The sequence below is a fragment of the Mustela lutreola genome, chromosome 11 (genome assembly GCF_030435805.1).
Source record: "Mustela lutreola isolate mMusLut2 chromosome 11, mMusLut2.pri, whole genome shotgun sequence".
NCBI classification, from domain to species: domain Eukaryota; kingdom Metazoa; phylum Chordata; class Mammalia; order Carnivora; family Mustelidae; genus Mustela; species Mustela lutreola.
The window spans coordinates 36,268,416-36,289,052 of NC_081300.1; the positions used below are offsets into that span (position 1 = coordinate 36,268,416).

Below are 20,637 nucleotides of genomic sequence, written 5' to 3' on the forward strand. Positions count from 1 at the left end.
CTTCTGGCATACCCAACATTCTGTTTCTGGCATCTTCTTCCTTCTGCTCCCACTACACACTCACCCTTGGGGCATTCTTTCTCTCGTGACTCACGTATGTGACCTCACATCAACTCAGATGATTCAGACACAACTCTCCTTTTCAGCCCCTACATCTATCAGGGTAAATGTCAGCACAGTCTGCTTTTAGTCCAACTGTAAAAGAAGAATCTGTGTACTTTTAAAGAATACAAGAAAGAACTGACTACAGTTCAAATTCACAACTGCCTGCCAAATTCCTGGCAAATGGTGGGTGTGCACGGGAAGAAAGGTCAAGACCACAGAAAGTATAGTCTGTTTATTTACAAAAGCTGTTAAAATAAAAATTGAGTACTCTGGGTTTTCTCTTTTTATTTTCTGCGTCCTCTCTTTGAAGAGGGTAATAAATAATGAAATGTCCCAAAGAAGGGCATATGAAAAGATGTAAAGGCCCAAAATAACACAGAATCAGGCAAATTCACTCATAAAGAACGAACGGAGGTTGGGGAAGCCAGGGTGGCTCCGTTGCTTAAGCCTCTGTCTTCAGCTCAGGTCATGACCTTGGGATGGCGCACCCCATCAGGTTCCTTACTCAGCGAGGAGTCTGCTTCTCCCTCTCCCTCTGCCTGCTGCTCCCCTGCTTATGCTCTGTCAGACAAATAAAATCTTTAAAAAAAAAAAAAAAAAAAAAGAACAAGAACAAGAGTGGTTCTTAATCTGGGACACAGGGATGCAGGTCTGAATCCCTGAAAGTGTGGGCCAGGTTCTGAGGGTGTGAGCGTATGTCTGTCTGTGAGGAAAGAGTGTGCAGCTTTCATCAGATTTCAAAGGATCTGTGACCCAGTAAGCACTACTGCTATAGGATTTAAAAATTAAACTCGATGAAATTATAAGGTAAAGAAAGTCGTCTATTTACAGGATAAATATCTTCAGACACCAATGACCACATGCCTGTAGTTATTAAGCCCATCACAATGCACGTCTGTTAACTTTGTATATCTTCACAGTGTGATCTTCACCACAACTTGCGAAGTGTAACCATTCGGCGCCTTCTGCTTCATTCTGTTCAGTTTTTCCATTATAATTCTTCCAGCATAATTTTTTGATAGCAAGTGTATGACTTTGGCTAAAACAAAGATAGAGAAATCATGAAAGGAACGTATGCTAGGACTATGAAATATTTTACCAATGTATTAATTTAATTACCTTGCCCTTGCTATTAATTTTTTTTTTCCTTGCTCAGCTATATTTTATTTTATTTTTTTTTATTTTTAATTTTTTTATTTTTTATAAACATATATTTTTATCCCCAGGGGTACAGGTCTGTGAATCGCCAGGTTTACACACTTCACAGCACTCACCAAAGCACTATTAATGTTTTTAATATGAATTGAAGTCAAAACCTGAAAATCAAAAGGTTCAGGTTTTACAGAAAGCAGAAGCAGTCCTATAAATGCAGAGAACAAAATTATGGCTGCCAGAGCAGAGCATGAGGAAGGGTTAGGCAGAGTGGATGAGAAGGAGATTCAGGCTTCTAGTTATGGAACAATTAAGTCACAGGAATGAAAGGCACAGCATGAGGAATACGTCAATGACACTGTAACAGTGACATTAACAGGGACAGATGGCAGCTACACCTGGGTGAACATAGCATTACATGTAAACTTGTAAAATCACTAAGAGGTACACCTAAAACCAATGTAATACTATATATCAACCATATTCAAATAAAAATAAAATTGTAAAAATTTAAAAGTACAGGTTTTTAAAACACCATTACTAATACTTCAGCAATTTTATTCTAAAGTTGAAAACATCTTACTCTAAGTAAAACTATCAGACTAAATCTTACCTACTGACAAAAGACACCACCAAAAAGAGCAAGAAACAATGAATCCCTGTCAATTTTTTTAATGATCAGAGGAATTCATGAAATGGCTATTAAAACCAGTCTTTCAGATAACATTACTAAATGTGTTTCTTTTTAAGGAATTCAGACTTGCAACACATTCAAAATTATTTTATTCTTTTGACATCCCTGTGACATATATGGACTCTTACATTTTTACTGCTGGGTAAGAAAAGATAAAGAAATATTTAATAAATTGCCCAATGAAACAATCTTGGTCTCCAATGTGACCTCTAACTGCATGACCTTGGGCAAGATGCTCTTATTAATGCTCCTTCAACCCCATGACAGGACTAGAATGTTACCAAACACAGATTATTAATCCCTAAAAAATATAATAAAACCTAAAAATTTAACCTGCAATCAGACCTCCAAACTAAAGACAAATAATGTTAAAAATTTAAGTAGGTTTGAAGGCAGCAAGCCCTAAAAACAATACCAGAGCACACAAATTATACTTCCAGATGCTGAGAGCCTACATGTCACCAGATGCACTCTCAGGATGAAAGGGAGGAAAGAAATAAAACCTTGAGGTGATGAAACACATTTTAAAAATCAGCATACCAGAACCTATGCAACCACATGACTGTGAGCCCTTGCGAGTGGTCCCTCTGGAGGTTACATACACTTCGACAATGCTACTGTAATCAGTGTTTCCTGAAATTCTTCCCAAGGCAATGCTCCCACACTTTACTGGCTGTGACTTGAGCACTTATCTCAATGACAGTGCATCTTTCATGAGTCTGGCTCTGATTATTAAAGGCAGTCCAGAGTCATCAGGAGAGGAGCTTTATAAATGAAACCAATACCAAACTTTTAAAAAAATGAAGTGAGTAAAATTGTAACAGGTATTTAATTGGTTTTCTTGCACCACCAGTAAGCTGGCTCTAAACACGATTCCTCAACAGAAGTCTGAAAAATATTTTAAATGACACCGACATGACTAGAATTTCATTTATTATTGATAATATTAAAGATCTCTCATTTCTGGGCTCCTGGGTGGCTCAGTGGGTTGAGCCTCTGCCTTCAGCTCAGGTCATGATCTCAGGGTCCTGGGATCGAGTCCCACATCAGGCTCTCTGCTCGATGGGGAGCCTGCTTCCCTTTCTCTTTCTGCCTGCCTCTCTGCCTACTTGTGATCTCTCCCTGTCAAATAAAGAAGAAAAAGAAAAAAAAAATTGACAAACCATAAGAGACTCTTAATCTCATAAAAGAAACTGAGGGTTGCTGGGGACAGGGCAAGATAAAAGGAAGATGAAATGAAGGGAGGGGAGCTCAGGAAGAGAGAAAATTTCAAATGCCTAGAATATGGAATTTTCATTGGAGTACCTCCCTCTTCAGTAAGCAACAGTATGAACTATTTCAATTGTTAAACCCACCATCAGAGGTGGGAGAGAAGCCAAAAAGGCAGCAGGAAAAGGATGAGTTTTAACCAATACATTATGAGCACAAACATGCTTTGCCAGTAAGGAGACAGACTCCCCTGGTTGAAATATCTTATAAAAGACATGTGCTCACAGGTCTCTCTCCACCAAGCCCATCATTTTCATCATGATACTGTCATTTGGAATTATATTTGACATTCTATTTTGAATAGTGCAGATATATGAAGGTTGAAGAATCAAAAAAAAAAAAAAATCTGATAGAATGAGGTTAGTAATTTTTTGAAAATTTAGCCATTTTTAAAGAATAGTTTGGGTTAAAAATTAGATTGAAAAAAGATCCTGCAATCTAAGGGGGGGTGTGTGGTTTGTAAACATCAGGTGTTCTAAGCCAGCTTAGGAAGTAAGAGCCCAGGCCCGGGGCATAAGGCTCAGGGAGCAATTCCTATGCGTGAAAGCAGGCATGTGACTTTGAGGGGCACTGGGCATTTTGCTCCACCATTTGAACTGAAGTGTTCAAACACAAGATGAGGCTACCAAAACACAATCAAAATGTTTAAAAAAACACCCACATTTTTAATCCAGTTTTATTACAAATCTACAGTAGTCAGTTTCTAGATGACATGAAAATCACTTTCATCTCAAATGTGTTATCTATAAAGATATTATGCAAACAAGCAATCTGTTCAAGCAAATTTTAAAAACCAAGTGCAATATAGTAACAAACATCAATTTCAAGAGACTACCATAGTACTACTTAGTGGTAAGCACCACAAATAGAGATTTGTGTCCCTCTCCATTTAAATCTGGCATAAATTTGCCACTAAAGACAAATACTGTATGATCTTACATACAGAATCTTCAAAAAATAAAACCAAAAACTCATAGGAAAAGAGATCATATTTATGGTTACCAGATGCAGAGGGTAAGAGGAGAGGGAATCCCAGGAAGGTGGTCAAAGGTATAAATTCCCAATTACGAGACAAGTAATACTAGGCACGTAATGTACAACATGATGACCTCCATGGACCCTGCTTTGATGTATACGGACTTGTTAAGGGAAGAGATCCTAAGAGTTCTCATTACAAGGAGAGATTTCTTTCCTTTATTCATTTTTTCTCTTTTTATTGTATCTATATGAATAAATGGATGTAAATTAAATGTGGTAATGTTTCATAATGTATGTACATTCTGCTATTTGCCATAAACTTACACGTCACCTGTATGGATTACTTCTCAATAAAATTAGAAAAAAACTGCCACTATAAACCTTGATGCTTTGGGTGCCTGGGTGGCTTAGTTGGTTCAGTGGCCAACTCTTGATTTTGGCTCAGGTCAAAATCTCAGAGTCCTAGAATCCAGCCACATCTGACTCCCCTGCTCAGCAGGCAGACCCCTCCCTCTCCCTCTGCGACGCCCGCCCCCCCCCCCCGCCGCCCCACACACTCTTTCTCAAATAAATAAATCTTTTGAAAAAAAGACTTATAAAAGATCAACTTATTTTATAAAAACTAATTAAAACTCAATGTTTTGTAACAAATACATTTGTAATTTGTGTAATTTTAACAAAATCTAACCTGATGGAAGTAAAAATAATAAGAAAATACCTTTGACTTGTTTCTACACAGTGGGTCCAGTCATTTATTTCTGGAACTTGATCAGTCTTTTTCCATGTGTATAGACAAACCTTTCCACACTCTAATCCTACTGCAACAACATACCTGTTTTTAAGGGAGGAGGGGAAGACAGTGATTAATTAGCATCAATTTCTGTTATCTCCGTCATTGCTCTATCAGAGTTCTTTACCAGAGTTCTTTCCCATCTGTCTTATAGTAGCTTATAAAAGAAGTGCCAGCCCAGGAGAGAGTGCACTGCTCCTACTGCGCCCTCAGGGAGCCACCTCTCCATCAGGGGTGCACAGTTTTCCCTCTGTCCTCTGCTGGCACACCCACAAGCCAGTGTTTCCCTGGCTGGCTACAGGGGCCCTCATTCTACTGCAGACACTTATTATGGCGAAAGCACCACGGTTCTAAATTTGTTGAAATAAGAACCTGTTAGCCACACTCCCAATCCCCATTTTCCCACACTCTGAATGTCATTGTGTTCTATCAATTTAACAATTCCTATAAGAAATGTAAGCATTATGGAAAAAAACAGCAATTCAGAAGCTATGAAAATATAAGAGGACTACATATGAAGAAATCAAGCGTGAACAAAACTGTGAAACAAAGCCCCACTCGGAGACTGACCGTTGGGAAAGGTTAAGCAGCGGGCAGACACTGACGGCTGTCACTGCTCCGCCCACGTCCAGGACAGAGGAGCAGGGGCCGATGCTGTGCTCCACGGAGTCATCACTGGAGTCGCACTCGCCCCACACAACCACCTAACAGACAGATCAAACTGTAAAGCTTTCTCTTTGCAAGGTTTACAGCAATGCATCAGAGTATCGACAGTACAGAAAATGCAAAATATTCATTCTAGCATTTATTGTATGCCTCATTTACATTGGCAGCTGATGTTCCAGGATTTCAGAGTACTGCAAGCATCACAGAGAAGCCACGGGGTAGCAGACCCAAGTCTGTGAGACCTCAATTACCTAAATGTGCTGGTCCAAACAGGGACTGCCCCTGCCCAGAGACCAGGGATTGTCCAGGACACTCTTTTATACTCAGGAAACCAGTTCTGACCTAGGGAGAGTCTATCGGTCACATCCTCATTAAGAGGCTCGTGCACATGTCCAAGACAATACTACACACGCATGGGGACCAGTCCAGCCCTGGCTTTTCCTCTATACCACAGCTGCTCAGGGAAACGACTCACCAGGCAGGAGGGCCTAATTGTGACGATACCCTGCGTGAAAAATGACACTTCCCTAGAAGGTTTAGGCGTTCACTGACAGGCGGCCAGGGCCAGGATCCCTGACAACACAGAATCAGGACAGCTAAGATAAAATAGCACTGACATTCTGCTCTGCAGTCTTTGCAGACAGGACTTCTGTAAAACATCCTAAAATAAGACAATTAACCACAAAAGCATCTGTCTATGTCATGGGGAAGGGGCAGTTAAGACCTAAGCCCCCAGATGTCAGTAAAAAAAGGACCATCAGCATGTGGACATTAACGTAATAGGTAGACAGATACATGACCAAAGCCCTGATCAGCACGACTCAGCACACCCTGTTTAAAAAAGTTCTGCAAAAGACCTCGTAAAACCCCCTAAACTTAGAAACTCCAAGGGCAACCCACTAGGGTCCCCCTCCCCCTCTGGGAGCTTTGTACTCTTGCTCAATAAACTTTGCTTTGCTGTCCATCACTTGTCTGGTCTACCTCTTCCTTCTTCGAAGCAATTGACCAAAAACCGCAGGCACTAAGGGGACATAAAATCCTAAAACAGAAGCTCATGTCTCCAAGGGATGTGACTAGTCACAAAGAAACAGAGTGAAGTGCAGTGGACAACACTTACAAAGTCCAGGTCAAAGCAAGATGCCCAGTAGGAGGCTCTGACCAAGTAATCAGAAGTGTACTTCTGAGAATGTGTGCTGGGTGACACTCCGTCCGGTTCAGGCCTGACACATCCCTGGGAGCCCTGGTGGCAGCACGTGCGACCGCGTAGAGGGCAGAAGCAGTTCTGTTCCCTCGGTGGTCAGCACAGCACAGCACAGCAAGGTGGCACCCGGGGAGAAGCGGACCGGTGAATGGACGCAAGTGACAGTCTAAAAGAAATGGGTTAGAGGCTGACACTTCAGTGTTTCACTGAGTGACATGTCCACACCAGCCCTCTGCTTTGGTAATTTGCACCATGACAACTGGAGAGGGCAGGGAGAGGAAAGGAAACATTCAACTGCCTCCCCATCTCTGGTCTGCAGAAAAAGGAAAAGAGTATTTTAAGGAGTGTGAGGACAGCAGAGACCAGAGGCCGGGATGAGGGCAGCAGTCAAGAACCCGTTCCTCTCTGAATTGTTTTGATTTTTTTTAAAGCTTAGGAAATAAACACAAACACACACACACACACACACACACACACACCCATATACACTGCTTCCTCCACTGAATGAAAAGGCGATAATCCTCTATTATAGAGGAAAATTTTAATTCATAGAAGTATGAAAAAGAAAAGCCAACTGTTTTCCTCCTGATGCCCCTCCACCCCCTCCTGCTCTTCTACATTGTTAGTCTTCAACCATTTCATTCACTACTTCTCCCTCACTGGGGCCCTTTGATGAACACCATGTGTCTGAAAAGTTTTCTTTTCATATTTGGTATTTCAGAGAAATGTATTTATAGCTTTTAACAAGGAAAGCCTTTTTATGCATGCAATTGAAAAACACAGAAGAAATACATAGATTATTTTTAATTTTATCAGAAAGTCAGGATAATGTATTTTCTATCCAAATATACCTGTATTATTATTTTACATTTGAAAAATACGAAGTTAAAAAAAATTACCTTTTTGTCCCGACTCCCAGTGAAGAAATACTTGCTATCGGGACTCCAATCACAAGACCAAATAATTCTACTGTGCACAGCAGTTACCTTGTTGGTGAAGGCGAAGAGGCTGAAAACTGGGTCTGAAAGAAACACCACACACACTGCTCACAAGGCAGACAGAGCTGGTTTCATCTAGTAGAAATCTATGCTTACATGTCATACACATCACCCCCTGTAGCAATCAATTTATACATAGGGACATTTACAACAGACCTGGCTGCTGGCCCTCAGCAGAAGGCTCCGGGCATACATGTACTCTTCCAGGAAGGAATGCTTTTATGTTACTAGTCATTCTCCAGTGACTGGTGACAAACATCTTCCAGGCACTGAACTAAAATTTCAACTGTATAAGAAGCCTGAGCAATTTAACTTTCCTCCGCAAGTAGCCAGATTTACACATAAGGAAAAAAGATTACCGTACTCTTACATAATGGGAAAAAAACCTCAAATAAACAAAAACCTTAAAAAAACCTTTGCCCTTGTAAGATTTAAGTGTCAGGTAAACTTCTAGTCCTCATATGGACTACACCTAAAAAATAAAGTTAAAAATAAAAAATAAAATTATAAAAAAATAAAATTACCTCAAAAATAAAATTGTAAGTAATTTTTACTTTATTAATCTGTAATCCATAAAGATACAAGAGATTAATGGATGTATCATTAGTGTCACATTAACTTTTTAAAAAGTAAAGGCTGCGTGTTAGGAAATCACTCATTGCAAAAGAAATCAGTTTACTCTAACCTCTAAAATACAAGAAACTAAGAGACTAGGAATATCACAAGATCAAACTGCATGCAAGTTATACCAATGGAAAACTAAAACACAATTAAACAACACAAAGATATTTTAAACCCTCTATAGATTTTACCCAACGAAATCGGGGGAATCAAAACAGGCCATGCTCCAACAACACAAAAGTTTCCATCCCCTTTTTGTTTTTAATTTATGCCAGGCTCAGAGGAAAATGCAAGGTGGGTGTTAATATCCTGCCAGGGGTCATGGTATTCACAGACGGATACCTAAAATGCCCTTCCTAACTACCAAAGTGACGGGGTAAGCAGGAAAAAGGTAAAGATAATCGTCCTTCTAATAATTTTCATAATTTAATTGTATCTTCATTATTCCTGTCCCATAAAATCCTAGCTCAGAATATGGCACCCATTCAGTCTTCCATTGCCATTCTCTTTTATCAATCCACAAAAATCTATGTTTTTTAGATTTTTATGTTTCTGTTAATGGAGATGTCTGAATACATGCCATCCTGACTATATAATCACAAGGAAGTCAACTCAAAGATCACTGCATTTAAATCTTACAAGGAAGGTTCAAGTCTTCCTCAGAACACAACTCTGAAAGACCTCACAACAGTGAGACTCTGGCCTTCACCTTGTTATTACCTCTAGTCCTCTTTACCTAGTAGTTCCACAAGGTAGATAAAATGAACATAAGTGTTTCACTAATAATCTTCCAACTGGAAGATGGTTTACCTAAGTCAGGCGAGATTATGTCTTGCCTTTTCCACAGTGACCAGGTTCGATCTCTGGAAACAGCTAGTAAGAACTTGTCGTTGGGTGAGAAGGCCATCTGTGTGACAGTCAAACTGTGAAAAACTAAATTCTGCACCTGTTTCCAAGATGTAGTGTTCCAAAGAATGATGGCTGCATGTTCTTTCTTAGCTGCCTGGAGAACAGAGATACAAACAAGCAATTTAAGTAGAAACAGACTGGAAAAAGAACTCATATTTTTTAAAATAACATGCTGTTACTATGGGTATATTGTATGTATCTGTATAAATAGGGGAAAATTCTGAGGCAATACATACTACAAGCAGAATAATCTCCAGGAAGAGGAAGACTAGGATTAGACTAGGTGACTCATCAGAGACAGACACCATCATCACAGTGTTTAAATGTTTTACAAGAATACGTGTGTCTGTTAATTTGTAATTAAGAGTATGGGGCGCCTGGGTGGCCCAGTGGGTTAAAGCCTTTGCCTTTGGCTCAGGTCATGATCCCAGGGTCCTGGGATCAAGCCCTGCATCGGGCTCTCTGCTCAGCAGGGAGCCCGCTTCCCTTCCTCTCTCTCTGCCTATGTCTCGGCCTACTTGTGATCTCTTTCAAATAAATAAATAAAATCTTAAAAAAAAAAAAAAAGATAATGGCCCCCAAATTCCCAAATTTGATAAAAACAATAAACATACAGAGATCCAAGAAGTTCAGTAAAACCCAAGCACAGCCAACATGAAGGAAATTATATCAACAATAATCAAATTGTTTAAAACCAGCAATAAACATAAAATTGCAGTGGGAGGAGGAAAAAAACCCCATCACCAAGAAACAAAAAAATTATAGCAGACTCTCATTAGAAAAAATGCAAATAGGGGCACCTGGGTGGCTCAGGGGGTTAGGGCCTCTGCCTTCGGCTCAGGTCATTGTCCCAGAGTCCTGGGATCAAGCCCCACATCGGGCTCTCTGCTCAGCAGGGAGCCTGCTTCCTCCTCTCTCTCTGCTTGCCTCTGCCTACTTGTGATCTCTGTCACATAAATAAAATCTTAAAAAAAAAAAAAGCAAATTAAAAAAATGGAGCTACATCTTTAATGTACTCAAAGTAAAACCAACAATTTCTTACCCACTATAAAAATCATTCAAAAATTAGGGAGAGACAGATCTGTCAGACAGGCAGAAGCTCAAAAAATTCATGATCAGCAGAAATGCATTACTAGGAATGTTAAAAAATAGCCTTTAGGCAAAATAAAATGGTATCTGCTGGAAATTTTTTATTTAAATCTCTTCAAAAGATAACTGACTGCTCAAAGGAAAAATGACAAGATCTTATCAGATTTCTGTGAAGAAGTGTCCAACAATACCAAAGAGTAGGGAGAAACAAAAGTACACTTCTATGAAGTTCTTAAATCATATATGAAATAGTGCAACATTACTTGGAGGCAGACTGTGGCAAATGACAGAGGTGCAGTATGAGATGAAAGACAACCAATAAAATAACACAGTGGTTGTATCTACTAACCAAACAAAAGAAATAAAATGGACTCATAAAAAGCAATAAAGCAATCAATCAATCCAAAATAAGTAAAATGAAACAAAAAAAGGATGGATGAAATAGAAAACAAATAGCAAGATGAAAGATTTAAATCCAAGCATATTATTATGTTAGATGTGCCCCTGTTAAAATGGAAGATTATCAAGATGAATAAAAAAGCAAGATCCAACTGTACGCTGCCTTTAAGAAACCCACTTGAAAACAGCTTAAAGTACAAGGACGGAAAAAGATACATAATTCAAGCACTTCTCAAAAGAAAGCTGGAGTGGCTCTATGAGCATTGGACAATGTAGACTTGAGATCAGAACACAACACACTGCCAAAAATAGAGAGGATTGTTCTAATTTGTAAAACAAGTCAATCAAGAGAACATAACAAAGCATAAATATTTTAACAGTAGAGCTTTAAAATATATAAAGTAAAACTGCCTGAAATACAAGGATTAAAAGATAAGCCTGCAATTATAGTCAAAGATTTCAAAATGCTACTCTCAATAAAACTGAGAGGATAAAGACGACATGAATACTATCAACCAATTTGACGTAATTCATATTTTCAGAACACTCCACCCAACAGAAACAGAATCCACATTCTTTTCAAGTAAACATGGAAATTTACCAAGATTAAATTTCAAAGGACTCAAATCATACTATGTTCTCTGACCACAATGAAATTAAATTAGAAATCAACAGCTATTTGGGAAACATTCAGTATATGGAAACTAAATAATAAATCTCAAAAAAACCTATAGGTAAAAGACAAAAATTAAAGGCAAATTAAAAAACATTTTCAGTTAGGTGAAAATGAATGGACTGCATCAAAATTTATGGAATGCCCCCAAAATAATACTTAACAATTTACAGCTCTCAACACCTATATTAGGAAGATCTGAAATCAGTGGTCTCAGCTTTAACCTTATTAAACTAGAAACAGAAAAGGAAATGAAATCTAAGAAAAAAATGAACGGGTGCGTAGGTGTGGTTCAGTCAGTTAAGTGTCTGCCTTTAGCTCAGGTCATGATCCCAGGGTCCCTGGACTGAGTTCCACATAGGGCTCCCTGCTTCGCGGACAGCTTGCTTCTTCCTCTCCCTCTGGCCCTCCCCCTGTTCCAACTAGTGTGCTCTCTCACTTAAATAAAATCTTAAAAAAAAACAAACAAACAGCAAAAATCAAAGAAATAGAAACAAAAACAGAAGAAACAGAAGCAGAGGAAAATCAAAAAGCTGGTTATTCGAAAATATCAAAGAACAATTACCATTATTTTCCTGACTAATTCTCAGAATGCTTCCCTCACCAAAACAAAAAGTGCCAGGGCACAGGGTGAGGTGTAAGATCTCAGGATCCTGGGATAGAGCCCCGTTTTGGAGTCCCTGCTCAGTGGGAAGTTTGCTTCTCCCTCTGTCCCTCCCCCAACTTGTGCATGCTCTCTCTCTCAAATAAATAAAATCTTAAAAAAAAAAAGTGAATAGATCAACAAATTGTAATGTATCTGTACATGGGAAAACTACTCAGCAATAAAAAGAATAAACTGCTCATACATGCAACAACACAGATGAACCCCAAATTCTTATACAGAATGAAAGCAGCTGGACCACAAAAAAGAAAAAAAAGGAGAGAACATACAGTAGGATGCCATTTATATAAATTTTAGAAGATGCAAAGTACTCTATCATGACAGAAAGCAGATGAGTGGTTTCCTAGGGATAGGGCAGGAAAGGGACAAGAAAGAGGACTTACCAAGGGGCAGAGGAAAATTTCTGGGGTTGATGGCTACATTCATTATCTTAATTGTGGTTATGATTTCACGAATATAAACAAATATGTCAAAACTTTTCAAACTGTCCACTTTCAACATGCAATTTATAGTATGCAAATAACACTAAATGAAGCTGTTAAAAATGTTAGTTTCAGGTGCCTGAGTGGCTCAGTCAGTTGAGCGTCTACCTTCAGCTCAGGTCATCATCCCAGGGTCCTGGGATCCAGCCCCACGTAGGGCTTCCTGCTAGGCAAAGAGCCTGCTTCTCCCTCTTCCTCTGCCACTCCCCTTGCTTGTTCTCTCTCTCTTGCCCTCTTTCTCTCAAATACAAAAAAAAAGTTAATTTCAAAGGGAGATACATCCAATCATTTGCCTCACCAATAAAAACCAAATGTGTGGGTAACATCCTCCATTCAAGAAACCCAGCTACCCTTCAGGTAAACTTTCAGATTTAAACTTTCCAAGCCACACCTCTTTTCTACTGTTTACTAAAATGTGAAATACACAGAAAAAGCATACAAATAACAATAAGAAAGTGGTACACATTTGCTACAAGCAAGCCCATGTGAAAATGAAAAATAACCAATTAATGACTGACAGTGCCCAAAGCTAAAAATAAATTAGCTGCTCAATAGAAGCATGGCTATTGCTGCTAAGCTCTATTCCTTCCACAGGCCCCATAACAAAAGGAAGTAGTCTCAGTACCATCCTCACAGAGGGGACAACCAGGAAAGAACATGAGGCAGGAGGGGTATCAGAGGCAGGCAGAGAGAGAGAGAAGGAAGCAGGATTCCCGCAGAGAAGAGAGCCTGATGTGGGGCTTGACCCCAGGACCCTGGGATCATGACCTGAGCAGAAGGCAAAGGCTTTAACCTACTGAGCCATCCAGGTGCCCCTAGGCGCCCCAATCTTATGATGACTCAATACAGGTGGTGGCAAGAAGTCACAATAAAAGCAGAGAGAGGGGCTCAAGAGATAGGCAGCGCAAGTCATCAGCTTAAAACGAGTAAATTTTAGAAAACGTAGGGAAATATGTGGGTCTCAGACCTTTCAGACACTCCACAGAATATGGGTAAACAGTGAACTGTGAGTTTGAGATCACTCTCCCAGGCAGAAGCTTGAAAAGCACTATTCCGCAGTGCCACGTGCTAAGAAGCCAGCCTCACCCCGCCTCATCCCCTCCCTGGCATGGGCTGAGGGACTCCACTCCCTCCAGGCAGTACCATGTCTGCTTCTGGACAAACTGTCAGATGGAGCGGAGCACACTGGCTTTGACCTTCTCATTCCCCCCTGTCTTCAGGACTCCCAATTATTTCAATTTATTGCATTTTGGGGTCATTTAAAAATACCTCATTAAATAAATCAACTTAAACCAAGTATTTAAGAACAAATGCATGTGGCTGAAACAGACTTAAAATCCAACAGACAAAAAAAACTTACAGATTTTTTTTTTTTTCCAAATTTATATATTTTTTAAGTAAGCTCTACACCCCTTGTGGGGCTTGAACTCACAATACAGAGATCAAGAGTCACGTGCTCTACTGACTAAGCCAGCCAGGTGCCCCTCAGTTGCAAGCTGTTGAAGGGACAGAAGGAAAATGAGACTGCAAAAGCAAGATTCAGAAAAAAGCAAGTTCCAGTGGCCTTTCATGGAGCATTCCGCCTCCATCACCACAACTTTAAGAGCCTGACGACTCAAGTAACATGTGAACAAATGGAGTAAGAAAGTAAAATTCCCTACCTTACATGCTGAGGCAAGCAGAGTCTTTGAATTGCTACAAGCAACACAAAATATTTCATAACCATGTCCATATCTAAAATTTAAAAAGAAAAAAAAAAGGCATAACCCTATATTAGTATATGTCCCTAATCTCAGGCTGCAGTTTTAAAATGTGAAAAGAACATAAATCTCTCTAACATACAATTCTTTTAGGGACATTACGTTTCTGTCTAGGCAAACATTTAGGGAAAAAACAGAGAGACTGGCAAGCTTCCTAAAAGTGATCTTCCTGAGTAAAATGCCAGCTTCCTAAAAGTGATACAACTTATTCAAACAATAAGATTAAAATATGAATTTTAACCTCCAACCAGCCAGTACAACAAACAATAAATCCAGAAAAGTTTTGATGGAGAACCACAAAAGGGAAAAAAACAAAAACAGAATAATAAATCTTAAAAGTCCTTTTCAGAAAAGAAAATAAATGTGATGTTTCTCTACTTTAAAAATGAAGACCAATAAACAAATCCAGTAAATAGAATACATAAGTAATATAAAAATCTATGTGAAGGTCAATTTTTGCCCCTTAGGAAGGCCACTGAAGATTTTTAGATGGGAATGGCGGGGAGAATGTAGGTAAAAGGAAAGCAAAGGAGAAAATCAAATTATGAGGAGAAAAAACATCACAAGTTAGGACAGAATCAGATCAAAGATCTTAGCACAGTTTAACTTACAGTTTTTGAACTTCAGGCCATAAAGTATTCTGCAGAAGATGATCCTCAGTGGGAGGTTCTATAATAAATGAAAAGCACTGAAATTATTTTTTTCAATTTTCATGTTAATAAGTGAATTCTATAGCCTTTACTTAGGTCAACAGTTAACAGGTACCACGCTATATGTACTAATTATTCTATTAAATCACTTTTTTACCACTTCTTACCAGTAAGTACGGAGGGGTGAAAGGCCATTTGTTGATACTCAAAACTAGTACTAGTTAACAGTTCCTCTTCATCAGAAGGCTGAGAAGCTATATCTCCTAGTTTAAAAGAAACACATTAACATCATGAATTAATCCCCATATGTCTATGACCTATGCAAAGCCCAATATTAAGACCATCAGAAAGCAGAGGCACCTCAAAGTACTGATTGTACTTCAAAGATGCATCAGTGTGATTCCAAAGCCAAGGGTATTTCTGCTACTCCAGTATTTTCCAAATGTGCTCCTTGAAGCACCAGTCAATTCCATAAAGATTCCTTCCTTTTTCTTTGACCTAATATTTCCCAAACTGATAATCAGACAAATTCTTCAGGCTAGCCGCAGCAGCATGTGCAGTGGGAGTGCTCCATGAAACACACCCTGTGAAAGCTGCACCGATTTCAGGGCCTGTGTATGGGCAGAGTACTCAGCATGGAATGACTGATGGAAAAAGCAGAGCATGTATTGTGATTCAAATAAAGAAAAAATCAGGGACATTTAGGTGGCACAGTCATTCAAGCGGCCGACTCTTGGTAGTAGCTTGGGTTGTGGGTATCGAGGCACACTTCAAGCTCTGCACTCAGCAAGGGGTCTGCTTGAGATTCTCTCTCCCTCTGCTCCTCCCCACTTCTCTAAAATAAATACATGAATCTTTAAAAAGTTATTAAAAAAATCAGTAATGAACAGGAGATACATGTTATGCAAGTGTAACTAGGTTTTAAATACCACTATGGATTCACAAAGTTTGGACACTTCAAGCCTTACCCTGAAAGACAGCTTTATTTGATAACCCCAAAGCAGGGACAGTAGCTCCTTCTGGAAGGTCACCGTCTTGCTGGAATAAAAGATATGATATATTTTAAACACTAAAAGTTACCATGACCTCAGGCACACAAAATGTCATGCTCATAAATGCAGAGGAACAATTTAAAGGCCAAGCTGTGTGGATTTTCTGCCCATACTTCCATTTTCCTTGAAACCAACAGATGGAACGCTAAGTAATCACTCTCCAAAGACATGCTGCAGTTAACCCCCAACCCTCCACACCCAATCCACAAAGTCGGCTATCCTCTCAACCATAAGCTTGCCAAACCCTAAGAGCTGCGGGAGTTTCAGAGTCTGATGAAGAGTGCACTACTCTGGTTTCTAGCAAAGAATGGACTGAAAATGGCATACCCGGGGCTCTACTTCCAAAAGTCTCCCAAGCACATCCCTAATGATGCTCATGCAAAAACCTGTTTTCTAAAAAGGCACACAGTATTTTTCTTAAACATATTTAAATAACTCAATATTTAAAAATTTTTTTTACAGAGTGCCACTGAAATGCCAATAAACTGCTTCTGCCCTGCAATTTATATCAAATTGTCTCACAAAAAACTATATGCTAACCATCAACACCGGCACATGCTCATATGCTAAGAGCATTTCTCACAATTTAGGCTCTCATACAGGAGCTGGAACCCAACACAAACAGGTGCAGTGGGAATTTAAGCCATCATCAAGAACAGCTACCCAGGACATGAGAGGCTGCACGCTTTGTCTCAGAAACCAAGAAAAACAAAAAGAGCCACAAAAGGCACTCCTACAAACCTATCCCCACATTCACAATGGGAACAAACTCCAAAATACAGCAAGAGGCTTTCCAGCCTAAGGAATCTCTGTATCTTAGGACATGGAATTGAGCGTATACCTGGAGCAAAGCTCTTGTGGAATCCTAGAATCACATTTTGATCCCTAGAACTGAGACATCCTGAAACTAACTGCCCTTCCACCCCCACAGCTCTATATAATAATCCCAATCAAGACTTCCCTTTTGATCTCATTCCCACTGTCTCTTATGATTAGAAACAAGCAAAACAGAACCTGAGATCTTCACACAATAAAAAAAGCCTGTGTCATGAGGTGCTCAGCAAACACTCAGGGAAACGAAGTTGCGAGTTTATTTCAAATAACTTTCTTACCCAGATTGTATTAGTTGCCCTGCCTTCAGAGCCTCCAGGCTCAAAGACATCCTGTTTTCCCATAACATTTTCCACCCCAAAGTATTTTTCAGGACTTTGTTTAGGGACCCTCCAATAGCACCCACTGGTCTAAATCGTGCCTGCCTCCCCAGGTCCTCCAGCGCTTGACTTTTTCTGTCTCTCCATTTCCCTGGATACACTACTCTTCATCTGAATAGCCTAGGCTACCCTGCTGCTTCCTCACTCTCTCTCCTTCCTTCTATCAAGTGTACTTACCCTTTGCAATCTCAGACCAAATTTGTGACCCATCTCTAAGTACAGTAAAGAACCATGTAATGCTCATGCTTCTGTATAACACAACTATCTTCCTAATTTCCCTTCAAAACTACTTCATAATTTTCATAACTTATGTATTTTTATAAGCAGCTCAAATCTTCTGTAAAGAGTATAAACATAAAAAAACTTACCTTTTCAAAATCCAAATGAAGTGCCATTAAACATTTTCTCATTACCTTATTTCAGTCCTCTTTCTTCTATGAATAATTTACTTTTACCACCAAAAAAATCAATGGTCTCATCTAGTAATTCCAAGTACTTCAGTTCCACTGTTCCCTACCTCTAACCTACAGCTACATGGAAATCTCCCTGGAAATATGACCTATCTCGGGGCACCTGGGTATCTCAGTTGGCTAAGCAACTGCCTTTGACTCAGGTTATGATCCCAGTGTCCTAGGATTGAGCCCCACATCGGGCTCTCTGCTCAGCAGGGAGCCTGCTTCCACCTCTCTCTCTCTGCCTGCCTCTCTGCCTACTTGTGAGCTCTGTCAAATAAATAAAATCTTTAAAAAAAAAAAAAAAAAAAGAAAACAAAATATGACCTATTATATATTGTTTTATTGTAGGCACTTAACACAGTGATGATACAGGGTATTCCTGCCTTGATTTAACATTGTAACTCTTTACAGTGTTTTAGGCTACTTTTTAAAAAAATTTTCTGGTTTTAACATTTAAATTACTGCATGCCACAGTGTGCACAGAAGTTTTATCAGGCTGATTTGACTTTTTTGTTACCCTTTGAGAAGGGGAACGGTCAGAGGGAGAAGCAGACTCCCCATGGAGCTGGGAGCCCGATGTAGGACTCGATCCCAGGACTCTGGGACCATGACCTGAGCTGAAAGCAGTTGCTTAACCAACGGAGCCACCCAGGCACCTGAGAAAAAGAAATTTTAAATGAAGTACGTGGATTTAGTTGAAACATTAGAGGAATACTCACATTACAAAGCAAAAGATTCAGTGACTGGCCCGTAATGGCACAAAAGTTTTCCACAAAATTCCGAGGTGCAGAAAATACTCGAAGAACTTTTTCATCTGCTCCAGATACAAACTGAAACCGACTAATCATTGCCAAACATTTCAGGTCATATCCATGTATCTGAGGCCTGGCAATTTCATGCCACGTCACCTGGGTATTAAAATAGGATTAAAAAAAAATGATCATACATTTCAGAAGCCAAATTCTTTTCAACAAGCAAAATATCAGATGCACAATTTTTTATTATGCCATGGAAATATGACCATAGACCGTATTCATCCGTGTTGTTTAATGCTAATTCAATCCTTTTTGTTACTGAATAGTATTCCCTTGTAAAGTTAGAAACACACACACACAACACACAATCTTGTTGATCCATTCACATATGATAAGACACGTAGGTTCTTTCCACTTTTTGTCTTTTACTGAAAAAGAAGTTGTGATCATTTCTGTACAAATCTTTGCATGAACATGGACTTCTATTTTTCTTGGGTAAACGCCACCTGTGAGTAAACTAGCTGGATGTTATCACTGATACATATTTAAATTTTAAGAAACTATCAAACTGTTTCCCAAACAGGCTATACATTTCACAATCCCACCAGCAGTGTACAAGAATGCCAGCTGCCTGCTCCCTCATCAACACTTGGTACAGCCTTTAAATCATTTTGTTAAGTGTGTAATGGTATCTCAATTTCTTGAGCTCAGGGCAAAGAATAAAAAGTCTATTGAACAAAAGTCACCCTCAATCACTATTACCTAATAGTATATATGACTTTAGAAATTAGCTTTTACTGTAGACTTTACATTGTTTCCTAATATTAAGCATAAAATACAAGGGATAAGTGAATTTTTTATGCAGATAGCAAGTAAATACACTTCAAAAACAACTCTAACACTTAAACTGTCTGAACTGTCAAGAGTATATGTAAGTCTAAGTTTTTAAGAAAATACCACTTCCTACCTGCTGTATCATTCTGCACTCCCACCGGCAACACGTGGGTACTCTGGCTGCTCAGCATCCTTACGTCCGCTCCTCACTGCCAGTGCTTCTCACTTTGACCACCCCACAGTGCACAGCGGCCCCATGTCCCATGTCATTGTTTTCACTTGCATTTCTGTAGTGGCTAACAATACTGCCCCACTTTTCACGTGCCCGGGGATGTTTTTATAAAAAATGCATTTACAAAAATCTCAGTCAAGTAGGAAGACATTTTACCTGTGATTCGTCTTTTCTCTTCCACGGAGCAAAAAGTCGAGTTGTCTGGTCAGTACCAACAGTGATGATAAACTCTCCTTCTGGATCCCACATTAGGTCTTGGACACCATCAAAGTGTCCTGAAATAACAATCTCTGGGGTCCACTCTCTCTGCAATGGAAGTATTCATGACTCATCAAAATAATCAGAGATCACTACTACTCAGAATCAAGTCTAATCATGATAATGCCCTCCGCCCTCAAGGCTAATGATGGAAAAGACTGAAGCCCCTGAGCAAGGGAAAAAGCTAAAAAAATAAGATGGGATCTTAAAATAATAGGATCCTAAAATAAAAGGACAGGTTTTCCAATCAAGCATATTATAACTTAAAAGTTCAAATGTGTTTTGTCCTTTAAAGCAGTAACCCAGGGGAAATGCCCCTCCATTCATCGCATACTGAATGCCTCCTAGAAGCCAAACACTATTTAACTTTTCTCTGCCTCAAAGAACTCCTCTGTAAAAGAGTTACCAAGTTTGTATGGTTGTTAGGCGAATTAGATGAATTTATATCTGTAAAGCACCCAGAACAATGCAATAAGCAGCACTACATAATAAAGAGTATTAAATAAAATAAGTCAGTAGATTCTGAGTATGTGCCTTTTTTTTTTTTTAAGGATTTATTTATTTTAGGGAGACAGAAAGGAAAAGAGAGTACACCAGCAGGAGGGGCAAAGGAAGAAGGAGAAAGTATCTTAAGCAGACTCCACTCAGCACAAAGCCCAGCCCAAGGCTGTGATCTCACACCCTGAGATAATGACCTGGGCCAATAAATACCAAGAATCGGATGCCTAACCAACTGCACC

The 20,637-nt window shown here is 39.4% G+C and overlaps 1 protein-coding gene across 4 annotated transcripts in view; it reads right to left on the minus strand.

The window, feature by feature from the left end:
• Nucleotides 1-322: 322 nt before the first annotated feature.
• Nucleotides 323-20,637, minus strand: part of ELP2 (elongator acetyltransferase complex subunit 2) — a 40,640-nt gene continuing 20,325 nt past the window's right edge. For 2 of the 4 annotated variants that reach the window (XM_059140287.1, XM_059140285.1), the window contains exons 12-22: nt 19,796-19,945; nt 18,538-18,726; nt 16,069-16,138; nt 15,268-15,363; nt 15,062-15,119; nt 14,352-14,424; nt 9,285-9,477; nt 7,755-7,876; nt 5,559-5,692; nt 4,917-5,030; nt 323-1,144 (exon numbers count right to left, since the gene is read on the minus strand). In XM_059140287.1, the coding sequence (XP_058996270.1) occupies nt 988-1,144; nt 4,917-5,030; nt 5,559-5,692; nt 7,755-7,876; nt 9,285-9,477; nt 14,352-14,424; nt 15,062-15,119; nt 15,268-15,363; nt 16,069-16,138; nt 18,538-18,726; nt 19,796-19,945 (1,356 nt within the window). In that variant the 3' untranslated portion in view covers nt 323-987. Of the gene's footprint in view, nt 1,145-4,916; nt 5,031-5,558; nt 5,693-6,129; nt 6,228-7,754; nt 7,877-9,284; nt 9,478-14,351; nt 14,425-15,061; nt 15,120-15,267; nt 15,364-16,068; nt 16,139-18,537; nt 18,727-19,795; nt 19,946-20,637 lie in introns of those variants that run through there. The other 2 variants (XM_059140286.1, XM_059140288.1) reach the window with 2 other exon arrangements.